Source organism: Falco punctatus, assembly GCF_963210335.1.
Source record: "Falco punctatus genome assembly, chromosome: 6".
In the NCBI taxonomy this organism is placed as follows: Eukaryota; Metazoa; Chordata; class Aves; order Falconiformes; family Falconidae; genus Falco; species Falco punctatus.
The window spans coordinates 36,626,958-36,642,959 of record NC_137585.1 but is presented as its reverse complement, the minus strand read 5'-3'; the positions used below and the strand labels follow the sequence as shown (position 1 = coordinate 36,642,959).

At 49.9% G+C, this 16,002-nt stretch overlaps 1 protein-coding gene across 12 annotated transcripts in view; it reads right to left on the bottom strand.

The window, feature by feature from the left end:
• Positions 1-3,746: 3,746 nt before the first annotated feature.
• ZC3H7B (zinc finger CCCH-type containing 7B) overlaps positions 3,747-16,002 on the bottom strand; it is a 52,623-nt gene continuing 40,367 nt past the window's right edge. For all 12 annotated transcript variants that reach the window (XM_080393026.1, XM_080393027.1, XM_080393032.1 and 9 more), the window contains exons 18-23: positions 14,755-14,888; positions 13,097-13,202; positions 11,578-11,686; positions 9,755-9,888; positions 8,781-8,944; positions 3,747-8,022 (exon numbers count right to left, since the gene is read on the bottom strand). In XM_080393026.1, coding sequence (XP_080249152.1) covers positions 7,830-8,022; positions 8,781-8,944; positions 9,755-9,888; positions 11,578-11,686; positions 13,097-13,202; positions 14,755-14,888 — 840 coding nt within the window. In that variant the 3' untranslated portion in view covers positions 3,747-7,829. The remainder of the gene's footprint in view (positions 8,023-8,780; positions 8,945-9,754; positions 9,889-11,577; positions 11,687-13,096; positions 13,203-14,754; positions 14,889-16,002) is intronic.

The window sequence follows — 16,002 nt, the reverse complement described above, 5'->3', positions numbered from 1 at the left end:
CATGCAACCCTGTGAGCACTTTTTACAGTATCAACATAGGGCACAGACACACAGGCTGGATGAGGCCTTGCACTGAGCACCCTTCCCTGGCAGGGTATCGCATGCATACATGCGCTTACATATGTGTACGTGTGTGCCTGTCCCCCTGTGTGGAGCAGCAGCACCGGGATCCCCTGAGCACTGCAGTTCAGTGGAAGGAACCGCCTGCACCTCCTGCCTGAGGCGAAAGGATTTCTAAAAACTAATTCCCCCAAATGAATGCCAAAAAGCTAATGAGCTTTGCTTCCCCACACCCTGCCTGCCAAGACATTTCCCCCTTCTCAGGGTGCTTATGTGGCAGCTGGGCTCACCACAGCTCTGCTCTGCCGCACATGGCCTTCCCTTGTGAGGTGCCATTTGCCAGAAAATTAGGTGCTAGGCAGGGAGAAAATGTGAGAGAGGCTCTTGGGATCACCAGAAGTTGTGCTGCCCTGGGCGGGAAGGACACCTAGAGCTGCCTTTGTGCATTTCCCTGCCTGGAAATGCTCTGGGAGCCTGGGCAGAGCTGGCTTTAGGAGCTCTCTGAACAAGCCTTGGCAGGAAGCAGAGCCCAGGAGGTGCCAAAAGCAGCAATAAACCAAAGCATTTAAAGCAGGATGGGGAAATCCAAGGACAGTGATTCCTGGGCCTCTGCCAGGGTCTGTGGGAGACTGTTGGGTGGGACAGCAAGGAAGACAGACACTCCTGTGGCTGCTTCCTTCTCAAACCGAAGAGGCTGGCTGTGAGTGCCTCAGCTGTCCCTCGGCCATCCCTTCCCAGGGTCACTTACCTCCCCAGGGAATGACATGGGCCCCAGCAGGAGCAGGGGTGCTGCGGTGTCAGGGCCAGAGAGGTCAGAGCCTGATGGAAGGACACAGGAGTCAGCGGAGCCTGGGGAAGGCGTGTGGGCTGAAAGAAAACAGCTGATCCTCCAAGAAGCCTGGGCAGTTTGGCTGCCGCTGATCCCCAAAAGCCAAGAAGATATGAATGGTCTTGAGCAGGAGAAGATCCAGCCTGCTGAGAGCTTCTTTTGAAACACTGCTTCTGTATTGAATCCCCACCACGGCTCCCAGGGGCAATGTCCAGCCGTGTTGCAGTTATCCTCAAGATGTTTGGCTGAAGAAAACTGAGGCCATCTCCCTCCCATAGAAGCAGGACTTTCCCTCTCTGCCGCTGAGCTTTGCTGGGGTACAGACTGGGGGGTGTGCCTTGGTATTCAATTAGAGAAACTATGCGGCTCTTCATCCTTCCCAACCCTCTGCCTGGAGGGCCCCAGCACTACAGAAAGCCCACAGCTAGGGCAGACAGAGGAAATCCACAGAGAACAAGGGAAATACACCAAAGAACACCTCCAGCACTGAGTATTTTTCCCGTTCCAAGCAAGCCAAATCTAGTCTGGCATCTGGACTTAGAGATTTCCATCCCATCCCTGGGTAAATGTCATTTTTGTGAGGATTAATTGAGATGGTAATGAATAACACTATTTCCTGGGACTCTGCTACATCTGTGCCTCCCGAGGCTCTCGGGAAGTAGTTTCCTGGGACGCTGCCATCCATAAGCTAAACTGCGGAGAGGAGCCCCCCTGAAAGGGGCAGTCAGTCTCCGGAGCTGCCAGGGCCAGGACTGTTGCAGTGGGGAAGGAGTCAGCTGGAGCTGTCATCTCATCCGATTCCTGCTCTTGTCCTTGCTGCACCTGGGTCTGCTTTCAGGAAACACCACCCCTGCCCTGGGGGCACCAGGACCTGCTGCTCCTGCCTGGAGGGGGAACCGAAGAGAAGCAGGAGGCTACAATCCAGCTGGGAAGGGAGAGAGGTTATTGGAAATGGATGTGTCCCATCCTGTCCTCTCCCATCCTGGGAAGAAAGGGGAGAGGCTGAATGAGACACGGTGCAGAGGTCCTGAGCAGTGCCCACGGCTTTCCAGGAAGCCCCAAGAGCTAGCTGTCCACAGGACCTCTGCCCAGAGCCACCCCACAGGCACCCAACTAAGTCTGTTCAGCACTTTCCTCCACCCCACACCAAACGGCTGTCTGCTCCAGCCAGTGCTCCCTCAGCCTTTCCTCCTCCACTTCCCTCTCACCAGTCACTCCCATCCAGGCCTCTTTTATTACTTAGCACATCGCTTTCTGCCCAATATTCTTCCCCCCAAGTGCCCTACAGTGCTACCTCCTCTGTGCCCTCCACCCCAGCCAGTGATCAGCACAACTCCCCAGGTTACAGCTCCTGCAGGACAGGAACTCTCTGCTGCTCTCCATCCACAGGACACAATGCAACACAGCCCTCTTCTTGGTTGCAATGGCTGCAGTGAACACAATTAAAGAGTGATGACAGCATTTGCATCACCTGCTCTCACTACCCAGAAATGTTTCTCTATAGTGTGGGCAGACAAACTCAGTCACAGAATTGCTTAGGCATCTTATGTGCAGCTTGCACGCTTTATAAGACAAAGACAAACTCCCTCTGCTAGGCTGCTGTGTGATAGCATTAAAGGTCTTTAGTATGAAGCCTTCCTCCCGCCTCTCAGGGGTCTCTACCTCTGCTCCTCTTAATCTTCCATCAGACCTGCATCCTTCCTGGCTGACCCGGAGCTCTGAATACCGCTTCTTTCCCTGCCTCTCCAAAATACAACTTTATTTTCTTCAATGAAGAAACACCAGTGTGGAGGGGTTTACAGCTCAGGCTCCAACCTGCAAGGAAAACGCTGTTGTCTTCCTCCTCATGCTTTGTCTGCCTCACAATTTGACAGTTTTGGTCTCCATTGTACTGGAAAAGCTACCCTCACTCTTGCTAGCATGGCCTCAATAACCTTTGGAGTGTAAAACTAATACCTCTCACGTTGCACATGCTCAATAGATGCACCTTAGAAGCGCACTGGTCTCCTCATCCCCTGTGCACAAGTTTGTGTTCAGGCCTCTCCTACTTTGACCAGAGGGACATGAGTCCTTGTGTTTGTGTCTAGGCACATCAGGGAGATGCGTAGCAAATCCCCTCTCCTCAGGTCTTGCTGGATATGAGCTTCTGGTCACTCTACCAGTTTATACAGCAGTAGCAGGGTGTCTCCATGGGACTCCCTTCTCTTTGCTGCATCTCCAGTTTTGGCTTCATCAAGAATCCTGATTGATCTGCATCGTGATGGATTTTAATAAAGAAAAGCTTTATTAATAGATGTTTTCACATTGACCTCTTCCCCCAGGTGCAATCCTCACCACATAGCACCATCTCCAAGGGGGATGCACAGATGCTTCTCATGGCCCAAGCTGCGTGTGACTTGGTGGGTAGGGCTAAGGGCATTTTCCCTGGCAGGGTGCATGCTGGCAGGCAAAAGAACTGGCTGACCCAGTTGAACGGAGCAGCCTCTAGAAGAAGGTGATTACAACACCTGATTACTGGAGGTTTCAAAACACCAGTTACTCAAACACCTGAAACTATGTGTTAATGCAGAACTTGTAGATTCTCGGTGCTTGGGGGAAAGGAAAAAACAGCCCCAGCCTTAAATACACCTACAGTTTACAAGAACTGTGATCTGATGAACTGCAGAATCTGTTAATATACACACAGGCAATTTTCCACTCTGCAAGAAGAGCAGTAGATTATATTCAAAGATGGGAGAAAGTAGAAGTGATCCAATGCTTGAAGCGCTCCCTTTGCTTCCCTCCTTACAGCAGGGAAACTTGAACCCAAGACAGACAGTCTTTGCAAGCTATTTGAAAAATGCAGACACACACTGGATAAGGAGAGGGTTTAAAGTGCACACTTTTATTTTCTATTACAAAGGCTAAAAGAAGCAAGTTTGGTTGTTTTTTTTATTTAAGAACAAAAAAAAATGTTGTTAAAACATCTACATTATTATCCTGATACTAGACCTTATGAAAGATACTAAGTTCTTTTTTAATAGTAAAGCGTGGTATTCTTAAATTATATTAATAGAAAGACATATTAAAGGACTCAAAATCATTACTACCCAGCTCAGAACTGCAGCATCCCCTTGCTATCTTCTCCTTTCACTTGCTAAGACCCATCCATTTTTGACATACAGTTTCATACAAGCTAAGCAGGGTATTTTTTGGTTTTTTTACTTCCCTCTGTAGAAGGCCAGGTTAACTCCAATGCCGGTGTCACTTAAATCCCTGCCCCTACCAAAGCATTTGGGAAAAGATTTTCACCGAGTCCTTCAGCATTTAGCAAGTCTCTGCTCTGCATGAGTGTGTGCGTCTGTGGTTATTTTACAAGATTTACAAGATACGAGATTTTCTTCTAATGTTATAAAATTAAAATATAACTTCTTTTGTTAATAACCCTTGAATTTGGTTCTGCACTGCAAAAGTCTCTTCTTCTCACATGACTAAAGAAGAGAGTTATCACAGGGCCTTGTGAACGCACCACTAAAGCAGCCCTACAACTTGTGGTTTATCTGTTGTAGAGCCACAAGCGCCAAGCAGTTCTGCTGAGAGTACATAATGTGCTGAAGAAAACCCTCTTGGCTTGATCAAGCGAACCTGGGAAGTCAAGTGTGAAGCCTCCTGCCCTTCACAATGTCCCTTTAAATAATATAAGCAAAGCCTTATCATTAAAAACTTTACTTGCTAGTTAGTAGTATAATACTTTTTCACCGAGATGGGGTTGTGAGGACATCCTAGGGGGTTTCAAAAATGTGAACAGGGAAACCCGTCCCATCTCAGAATTTATACCTATGTATATAAACCTCTCCCCTCTTTGTTACTTCCCTTCCCCTAACCCAAATAAATGTCTTCAAATTTAAACTGGGGATGCTGCGTTTCCTGGCCCAAGTCCTTTTCCTTTACCCTCATTTAAAAGATTCCTTTGATACCACACACATATAATATTATATAAAGTGATATATTTAATACCTGTGTATATATGCTTCACGGGAGGGGTCACATATATACACACTAAAACAAGTCTGGTGACAAAGTACTGCAACACCACAGACCAGGTTATCATATCAGGGAAAACAAAAAGAGATACTCAACGCAACCCCCGTAACCGTGGGCCTCCCCCACCTCACGCACACTCGCCCTCTCCCCGCCTTGGCCCTAACTCCGAACCTCCAAAGCCCTGCTGAGCAGCTGGGCTCTCACTGCAGAGATGGGGAGAGGGGGCAGTGACCCACTCTGTAACCTAAACAAGTTATCATATGAGAAATCACGGCGCAGCGAACGCTAGAGTCACACTAGAGATGCAGGTTTGTTTTAAAAATAAAAGAACACATTCCAGTGTTCCCGATCCAGATTTGCTTCCTTGGTGTCTCTGCCCCAGAAGAGCAGAACAAAATAACCCATGCGCTGACGCCTGCCTCCTCCCCTGTCTTTCTCTGTTTATACCGTTGACCACTTGGGCACAAGGAGCACCAGAAGGTACGATACAGACAGCTACAGCGAAGGGCAGAGGAGAACACACAGCACCTGACCACTCAAAAACTGCCGTAGCTGATGCCGTGTTGGTCATTCTCTTTCCCTGCAGCACTACGGATCCTCCCCCATCTTGTCCTTGGGCAGAGATGGAAATAACCACTTCCCTCTTCTCCCAACAAGCCATCTGTGCATCATCAGATGTTACGGTCCTGGCCCCTTCCAGAGCAGATCTCAAGGTGCTGTATAGCTGGGAAAGGAAGCTCATACCAAACCAGCGACCAACACCTACATCTTAAAGGAGAGGAAACAAGCTCTGCAGGGAAGTGGCTGAGTTGCCCAGGGAAGTGGGCACCATCCCTGGAGGTATTTGGAAGTGCAGATGTGGCACCTGGGGACATGGTTTAGTGGTGGACTGGGCAGTCCTGGGTTAACAGTTGGACTCAATGATCTTAAAGGTCTTTTCCAACCTAAACAATTCTAAGCTCAGAGGCACATTCAGCTTACTTAGAGCAGACAGTATCTCTGGAAAGACCCAAGACCAGCATGCAGCGTGCTCTGCTCCTGGGCCGTTAACTACCTCAGTGGAGCTGATGCACCTGCCTGGAGTCTGGTTTAGAAAGGTGCCAACTGCCTCCATAGCATCCCCCGTATTTCCACATGCCGTCTCTCTTGAAGCTGGGAAGCCCAAGGATACGGGAGCAGGGAGGGGAAAGGGGGACCCAGCAATGCCAAAGCACTGAGCAGTTCACAGCCAGATTGTATTTACCATGGATACAGCACTGCCAGCCCCAAGGGCTCAGAGCTTGCTGTCTTGGGAGCCTCTGCATGAAAAAGACATCCTCTAGGAAGGCTGGGACAGAGATGTATTTGTGTTTGTGTGGATGGTGCCATCCATGCATGCAAAACCGCAGAGCACAGCTGGACTGCAGAAGAGAGGAGAGGGAAGCTCAGGACAGGACACACGTTTACTGCTTACAGGATGAGACTGCCAGAAAGGACAAGGCTGGCATACAGAGCAGCACTGCCTCCCACCGCTGCCACTATAAAAGCCAAAAGTCCTGGCACAGAGCTCAGCATCACTGGTTCCCCCATCACGGTGCACATCAGGCAGGACAGGAGCAGGCACACAGCTGGTCCCTACTGTGCCACTCTCTGCCACAGTCCCTGCCCGGGGTCACATCCTGGCTCCACTGTGTGTCTGCAAGCTCCCTGCCCCAGCTCCAAGGGGGAGGGGGCTGGACCACCAGTGCTGGTAAGTGCCCATCCAGCTGGATTCCCATTAGCAAAACATCATCCATGCTGCTCAATGGTGTCCTTTTAAATGGGTCCCCATCCAGTTCTTCTGGCAGTGCATGCTCTAAATATGCTCTAAAATGCAGCTCTAAATAACCAGTAACACACATAATTTAAAGAGCAAGGGGGGAACCCCCACTACCTACTTCCCTTTCTTCAAGACACAAGGCAACACAAAAACACGGGCTCCCTTTGATTACAGCCTTCCTCCTGACTGATATCGCTGCGTGAACTAGTGATACAGGGTGTGTCACAGTCTCCACTACACCTTCGAGATGGCTTCAATCTCACTTGCACCAGCCACACCAGCCAAAAAACAAACCAAAACTACCTACCTGGAATACATGTTGCACACTGGGAAAGACATCTAATGAGGAGTTAACCATTTGCTTTCTGGGTGCAGTCATCTGAAACAGTCTGAAGTCACCTACAATCCAGTTCCTGCTGCTGCAAGCAGTTTTATTACTTTGCTGCTTTTAGCTACACTCTCGACACCACATGGCTGTTACCCTCCTCAGCGCCAGTTGATGCCTCAGGGCAATAAAGACAGCAGAAGTTTAAGCCTAGATGTTTTAAGCCAGATCTAGTGGTTTTCCTTCTTTGAACCTCAATTCCTAATTCTTCCGGTACTGAACTCCCAGGAGAGCAGGCTGGCTGCAGCAGCGCAAGTGGGGCTTGCTCTACAGCTCTGAGAAAAGGAGCACATGAACTTCATGGTCACCTTTTCACCAGATGTCTGGCCCTTCCTCTCAGCTTTGTCCTCTGGACCTCTGCAGCCACACTCTGAATTGAAGGGCAGAAGAATGACACGAGGAGAAATTCTCTGATTCACAGCCCAGTACAGACTTGGATTCATTCCTTTGAATGAAGGACAGTGAAAACAAAAAGATGGGAGAGGAAGGAGAATTTGGAGAAAAGAAGAGAGAGAAAACAGATCACAAACTCAGTGAGCATGGCATTCGCTGGCCAAGGATAATCAAATTCACGATTTCATTCACCACTAATAAATCATCGTCTCATAATCTTAAAACGAAAGAAAAGAAAAAGTTCTCTTTGCGAGACACAGATCTCGCTCTCCCTGCTACTGCCACTCTCAGAAAACCCGCCACATGTTTCTCCAGCCGACAGGCTCCCCCCACAACCCTTACTATACGCCATCCCGCAATAGGAAGTTGTATTTCCCAAAGTCGTCATCCCTGGGGCAGAGCAGCATGTCCTTGCGGGCCTTGGCCAGTTTCTGTTTCAGCACCTCCCTCCGGTCTAGCCACTCTGTCAGCTCGTCCTGGCCATGGGCATAGCGACACTCCTCTCCTTCGGGGCAGGTCTTGCTCTTCTGGAACCTGCCAGCACAAGCAGCACAATCAGGGGGGCACCCCAGGACAGGGTTTTGAGCTCCTCATCTGGGATACTCAATCCGGGCCTACCGAAACATGCTGCAAACTCTCCTTTCTAAGGGCAAAGTGATTCTCCTACAAACCCATGTGCAACCAGGGAAGGCAACATGGAGGCTGGGCATAGAAACAGAGCAGTGAACAGAGCAACGTCTATGAGGGGGTTTAGTCAACAGAACAAAACAATGTGAGCTGGAAGCAGACCAGCTGGATGAGGAGAAAGCACCACACAAGAAAGGAAATCCAGGTAACATCTACAAGAGACAAAGCCTTCTCTCTAACCATCACAAGCCTTCTGAAGACACCTCAAGGTGCTGATTCAGAGTGTGAGAGCCTTTTACACCGTTTAATAAAGCACCTGGGATTCCCCCAAGCATCAGGCCAAGCAGACTATTCAGCAGCCTGAGAGCATCCTGGCTATGGAGGGCACAGGTGCAGACATGAAGCTCGCTCTCCTTTTCTAAAGACACATGCTCGGGAATATATTTTACCACTCAGTAGTGTGGCTGAGCACCTCTGGGATCCAACAGCAGCCTCACCGTCACCCAAACCTGTCAGCTCATCCCATTCTTCCTCCAAGCAAAAGTCCCTGGGGACTCTGTGAGAGGAGGAGGAGGCAGTGAAGGAAAAGGAGAGATGATGGAGGCCCTGCGTCTGTTGCCCCACTCCTGCAAGAGCAGCACAGGAGGGAGATGTGACAATGGTACCTTTCACAGAGACGGAATTCGCCCATGGGGAAGCGGTAGCTCCAGCAGCTGGAGTCACTGTCTGAGGTGAAGACCTTCTCCTTGTGCTTCTCCGACTGGATGTGCTGCTGCCACTGCTTCTTGCTGTTGCTGTTCTTCCCACAGAGCCAGCAGTGGTAGCCCATCTGACCAGTGCAGACAGGGCAAAGGGCCAGTCAGTGAGCTGTCACACCCGGCGGCCTTCCCCGTGCTGGCGCTGCCTCTCCCCCTCTCCTTCCAGAGCATCATGGAATCTTCACTCAGTCTATGACTTCCTGCACTTTCCTGCCATGTCATTTTTAGGGCATCATGCTGCCACTAAGGGGGAGCAGAGATGTTCTGTTGATGTCTACCTGCAGCTCAAACAGGCTCAGAGAACAGGGCAGCTCAGTTCACTGACATGGTCCCCCTGCTCTGCTGACAGCCCAGGTGGGGTCTGACTGCAAGGCCCCAGGTGCACAGGCAATGCAGGACTCTTCAGCACCACAAGCCCTTACACCAGCCACATCCCCTCAGCTAAGGAGACACATCTATCTCTGGTTTTCCCAGGCCTTTGTGCTCCTGACCCAGCTCTTCTCCAAGTTTCTCCTTCTTTTCCAACAGGCCAGCAATGGCTCCTCCAGCTTTCCCAGGAGCAGGCAGGAACCCTGGGGAGAGGCTGAGCCCATGCAAAAGGGAACCTTAAGGTAGACTCCTACTGACATGAAGATTAACAGAAAAACCATTGCAGAGTCTTGCTGACCCCAGGTCAATCTCAACCCACCTCATCTGTGCTTACTGTGCTGCCCTTGCTGTGCAGCTCCAAGCCATCCATTTAACCTACATTAGCACAGGCTCTTTCCCACAAAAGCAATGTAGTCCCTGCTAGCTCACACCTGGAGCACAGGAGAGGGGCAGACTGTCAGCACCGAGGAGGAGGAGGAGGAGGGATGAAGGTCAAGAGATCAGCTGCTTACCATGATGTCAGCATAGTCAGTGGGCATCTGGATCTGTTTCTCCCCTTCTCGCGAGGTGAGTGGTGTCCCCTCTCCAGGCTTCCCAGGATTGTGTTTCTTTAGCCACATGTCATAGGTCTGCTGCATATCTAGTACTGCACAAAAGCGACCCGTGAAGTCACTCGGACAACCTCCCGCACCATGCACAAACTATGAGAAAAGAGGAGCACTGGCACAGCCCTTCCCTCCCCTCTCCTGTGCAGCAGCACCTGCCACCAGACTGAAGGCTTGTGCTTGGGTGGCCCAATGTCACTTACTCAGGTGAGAGGAACCAAATTCACACCACACCACCTGGCGTGACAGAAGCTACAGAAAGTATTCAGGAAGGAGGGAAAGTGCCCCAAGATCTCCGTGTACTTCACCCCAGAAGGTGATTCTCCATCAGGCCTGATCCTGCTTGACCTCAGCAGACATCTCACTCCAGCCAGGGAGCTAAGATCCATACCTTCCCTCTAAGCCTAAGTTTCATCCTCAGCACTTGAGAGGGAGGAGAGCCCTTAAGCAAGCTGGCCACAGGAAGCACTGGGGAGGGAAGACCTAATCATAGCTTGCCCCAAGTTCAAAACCTGCCCGGAGGACTGCAGTCGATGTGTTTTGGCGCACTCTTGGTTTAAAACCTACTAATGGGAAAAGAAATTTTGGGTGGAAGCTCGGATTGCATATCTGCCTTTCCAAAATCAGCTCCGCAGAGAGGCTATGGACACATAAATGTCGGCAGACACCCATGCGATGCTGTAAGTGCGATGCATTAGTGATTTACTTCTCGCTAAATGGGTAATTGAGGAACTCAAGGCAATTGGGCATAATGATTGCAAATTCCCCCAAACTGAAACAACGCTGCTGTTTGTGGATACACCTTCATGCTTGAGCAAACACACCCAAACTGGTCTGATGTGCTTTAAAGGCTTCAGCAATGAAATTACTTGAACTGTAACAAATAACAGCATTTGGCCCAGCAGAGAGGAAGACCTTCTATCCAAGCATAAAGACTGAACAAACTCAGAGAAGGCCGGGAACCCTTCAAGCTTTCCAGCATCCTCCAACAGAGACAGGTGAGCATTTGGACAACTGGGCCTTGCAAAGAAAGTCTTTTTTCCCAGCTTGCTGTTGGTCTGAATAAACAAAGACTGTTGCCAGAGAGCTGGCCATCCAGGACATGGGCAAACCCCAGCTACCCCCAAAAAAAGTAAGTCGGGAGCCTGCATAATTAATTCCAGACAAGCTCCTCCACAAAGGCACCACCCAACAATGTTCTCATTCAGGATCTCAAATCCACCCCTTTGAGCACAATGCTGTGAGCCGGGAGTGCTGCAGCCCGAGAGCAAGGGATATGAACAGAAATGGGCAAAAAAGCCAAGGCAGGTACAAAACAGACAAGAAAGATACAGGAGCAGCTACAGATCAGGACTGGTGCTTCAGCAGACCTCCATAAGGAGCCAGGCCTGGGACAGTACAGGCAGCTGGAGGCACAGCACAGGGTGGATTCAAATTGCTGCAGAAAGGGAGGGCAGCAACGGAGCAATGCAAGACATGGGACCAATGAGCACTAGTCCTGGAGCAAGGGACTCAAGATATACATGCACGTTTAAGAAAAAAGCAGCTCTAAATTACTGTAGATAGACCTGCCCCTTAATCCCACCTAAACTCATGGTACTATGAGCTCTGTCCAGCTCAGTCTCTGTTGCACAGTTTGCCTTAACAGACCCTGCATCCACTGCACATCCACTGCCCAAATGTCCCCTTCACTCTCCCTAAATTCTCTGCCCCACGTTTCCCCCACTCACTTTTATTTTCCTTCATGAAGGTCCACATGTCTCTTTCCTCAGGGCTGTGGGCGAAGGAGCAGTTGCCCACATACTGGCATTTCCGTCCATTTTGTGCATGGATACACAACTGTTAAAAGACAGAGAGCAAAATTTAGCATCTGCACAAACATTCCTTGCTAGAGAGAAAAGTGGGTTCAAAACACCAGCTGTGACATTAAATTGTATGCAGGAGAGGTCACAAACAGGACACTTCGTATGTCATTAACTCATGCTTCTTTTCCTCAAGCTCCTGATGACACAAAGGGCAAATTTTCCCTATAAACATGCAGGCAGCTCAGTTCAGCACCTGGCCTCTCTCTCTCTTGTTGCCATTTCCATAGGCAACCAGATGAGGGTACACTTAGCGCTGGCCTTGGGCGAGACAGCAGGGAGCAACCTGGATCGACCCAACAGTGTCTCCAGCTGGTCAAGTTGCTGGTCCTCAAAGGCAACTCATTCTTCAGCCACCTCCAAATGGGTGAAGAGTGGCCTTGAGGGCTACTTAGCACACAACTTTTAGCCCACAGGTACCAACAGCATCATTGCCAGAGAAAATAAGAAGCTTTCCAAGCATCGTATTTACTGATCACCCCTTCTCCCCAAGTCTGGTCACCAGAGGAGGACAGCAGTGTGGAGACCAGCTGGTCCATGGGTTCTAGGGGGAAGACACAACACTGTTTGTCTCTGGTTGGGGCTCGGTGGGAGCTCAGGCAACGCACATGCTTGTTTGGCAAACTGCTGTGCTGCATGATCTGCAGCTTGGCTGCTGGCCTCATCTCCTACTGCAGCAGCTGTAAATAACTCTTGCTCCCCCACTCCAGCTTCTAGCAACTGGCCTGCAACTGGAGAGTGCTCAAGGCCTCATGCGTGGCCTTGCACCTGCCTGCGAACTAACGGGCAGCAGATCCCACAGGGAAGGAGGAGAGAAGCTTTCTCCTCTCAGGGAAAAAGAAAAGGAGGGGGAGAGAGAAACTATCAATCACCACATTTGGGGCTGGGGTCGGAGGCTGGCTATCTGTAGTTTTCCTCACAGCATGTGGCTTTTTAACTGAGTTCTTAGCTTTGCTTTCAAAACACATTGTGAGAAAGTTTCACAATCTACAGCAGCACAGCCGCAGCAAAGGCAGGGATAGGCTTCTCCCAAGCACTCCGTCTCACCTCTCACCTACATTGAGAAACCCTGACCTAAGGGGAAACTTCATTCTTATTCCCAAACCCTGTGCCAGCCACTTCTTGAGATGGTGACTGCATTAACAGCAACGTCAGAAACTCTCATATGTGTGTAGCGTGGTTTAAACAGGTGCCGCTCCTTTTTCTGCTCCACCCTTTTGCTGGATGTGTTTGACATCTTGCTGTTGTCAGTCTGTCCTTGCCTCCCACCTCAGACAACACGTGACTGCCTCCCTGCCAGCTCTACACGGGACCAGCCCTCAAAGCACTGCACCATGGTAGGAGGGAATGGGAAGGGGCACCTGGCTGTGCCGGGCATGAGGCTTACATCATATTGCTGGGGGAAGTTGCGGATGGAAGGCAGTGGTCGGACAGACACCCACTTCTTCTTTGCTTTGGACATCACCAGCAGGACGCGACGTTCCTTCGTCCAACTGAATGAAGAAGAGAGAATAAATCAAGAGAGACAAAAAGAAGAGCAGAACAAGGTTTTGTTTTCCTAAGAGACCCTTAAATATTGACAGGTGACCAGATCCCCCTGTCCAGCTTGTCTCTGCATTATCCAGCTGCTCCCAGACACACACATCTATGACAGAGAAGCCACAAGAAGGGTGTTTTAGGAGGATTTCTCCCTGTACTTATCACATATTTCCTGGGGTATCTCTTCTCATAAAGCCATAAAAATCTCCCCCAAGTCTCACACGGAATCACCAGGGATTACTAAACAACTGCATTACATCCTTTGACACAGACAATTAATGTGCAATTAGATCCACTAAAAACATCTGGGAATATTTTCTGCTTGAAAGGTGCAGTAGAAATGCAAGTCATTACAATCACTATCTTATGAACAGGTGCCAGGAAGTATTAGTTCTCCTGCAGCTCCGGCAAGCAATCACCAGGAGATACCCTGGGCAAAAACTCCAACTCTATTTAGCAGCTGCACAAGGAGATGTTATTCTTCCCATTCCAGGAAGTGATCCTCACCTGCTCACTTCCTCCAGCAACTGCCGCTTCTGCTCTTTTTCAACAAAGGTCTTACATTTGCAATAGGATGCTGGACTGTGCCTTTGCAGCTTGTGTCATGGGAAGTGAAGTCCTATAAACCCTTCCGCCCTATCCCACTAGGCTGTCTGGGTGAGACAGGCCACAGTTTCCATGACCCAATGTAACTTCCCAGCTGATATTCCTCTTCTAGGGGGCTTATAAGAAAGATGTGGACAAACTGTTCAGTGGGGCCTGTAGCAATAGGACAAGGGGTAATGGTTTTAAACTAAAAGAAGGTAGATTCAGACTAGGTAAAATGAAGACTTTTTTATGATAAGGGTGTTGAAACACTGGACCAACCCAGAGAGGTGGTGGATGCCCCATCCCTGGAAACATTCAAGGTCTGGTTGGTTGGGGCTCTGAGCAACCTCATCTGGTTGAAGATGTCCCTGCTCATTGCAGGGGGTGTTGGACTAAATGACTTTTAAAGGTCATTTCCAAGCCAAACTGTGCTATGGTTTTATCACACTGAACATCCTTATGGGCCCCAAGGAGCCAGGAGGTGCAAACAGACAAGACATGCATCAGAGAAGAGCAACCAAAGCAATGAAAGAGCCAAGGAAACTAAAGGGAAGCAGAATACCTTGAATCATTGCTAATAGTGACCTGACAGAGAACTGCAAACAGCTAGGAATATAAACAAGGACAGACGAGAACTACCTTGGTGGCCTTGCTATGAAGAAATGATAGCAATTGTGAAAAAAGGGAACTGGGGGAGCTGGACAGCACACACCAGGACTAACATCTGCACAATGCTGGTAGCAAATATAAACATAAAGAGAGCTGGAAACTGGAAAACAGCTATCTGCAATGCTGGTATCAAGCGGTGAAAGGCTGTTAGGAGACCTTACAGCCTCTTCCAAAGAATCTGGAGAAGGTAAGAGGAGAAATTCCTGCCCTTGAGGAGGGGTGGGGGAAAGAGAAGGTTGCATTGCTCACCAGTGGCGGGCTTTGGCACTGCAGTACTTGAGGTCTTTATCTGGCTCCACCAGCTGCCCGTTTCTCCAGCACTGGCCACATACAAACTTCATTTGGAGGTCAAAGGTGCTTGATGTGGGAGCCCGGGGAGAAGCCTGGGGAAGAGAACCACAACCTCAGGCAGAGCCCCGAACCACACCCCTCAAACTGCCACGGAGACAGACACTGGTGACTCCCTGTATGCCCACTGCCAGCGACAAGCCAGATTAAATCAGAGACAGCCCAGTTCTCCTCCACCACTGTTAGGTGGTGGCCTGTTGAGATACCACACAGAAACAAAACCACTACTTGCTTCAGCATGATTTCCTGGGCTTTGACATCTGGCCAAAAGCACAGCCAGCCAAGCAGCTTCAAGCACTGACCAGGCCTGGCTGTGAAACCCCTGCAGCGTATCTCCCTGTACAGACAAGCTCTGTGAGACCTGCCCCAGTACTTAATCCCCACTTCCACGCAGGAAGGGCAATCCACATCCCCCCCACTACCTGTGGAGAGAGCTCAGCCGACAGCCAAGAGAGCCCCTTTGGGAGGAAGCCAGGCCGTGCCGCAGCGTAGGACCCACCACTCCTGCTCTTTGACCAAGAGGCTCATGGCACATTCAGCATTTGACACCATGAAGTCAAAGCTGGGTCCTCTTGTTGATAGCCTTCCAAACCATTAGTGGGCAGGTCTCCATCTCTCACAGTTCCATTGCACCACGTTTCAGGGGCATTTAATCATGACCTCTGGACAGAGGTACGACCATCAATATATGCATTTCATATCCTTTCAGTCACCTCACTTGGTTGGCCTTCTACCTGTCCCTGTGAGAAGGCTGTCTTGGGATTATGACTAACGGGTTGCAGGGGAAGAAAGAGCCAGTTCCATATCACCACTGCCTTGTGTTTTCTGAGCAAATCTCTGGAAAGCCATTTGCATTCTATATCGCCATTGGAAGACATGAGGCTGGTGTCTCCAGTTCATTTCCAAGCCAAAAAGCAAACCTGACTGGACACCAGTGGCCCTTGGCACAGGAGTATGTGAGGGTACAAGAGAACACCCTGGTCACTGAGCCAGCCATGAAGCACAAAGGTCATGTATCAGTAAAACAGTTCTCTGACTGCTAACCACATCAGCAGCCCATCCCAGCTGCCATGCCTTGATTTCTAACCCTGAGCATTTAACAGTGAGCAGACAGGCAAACCATGTCGCCAAGGAGCAGGCGTCTGACAG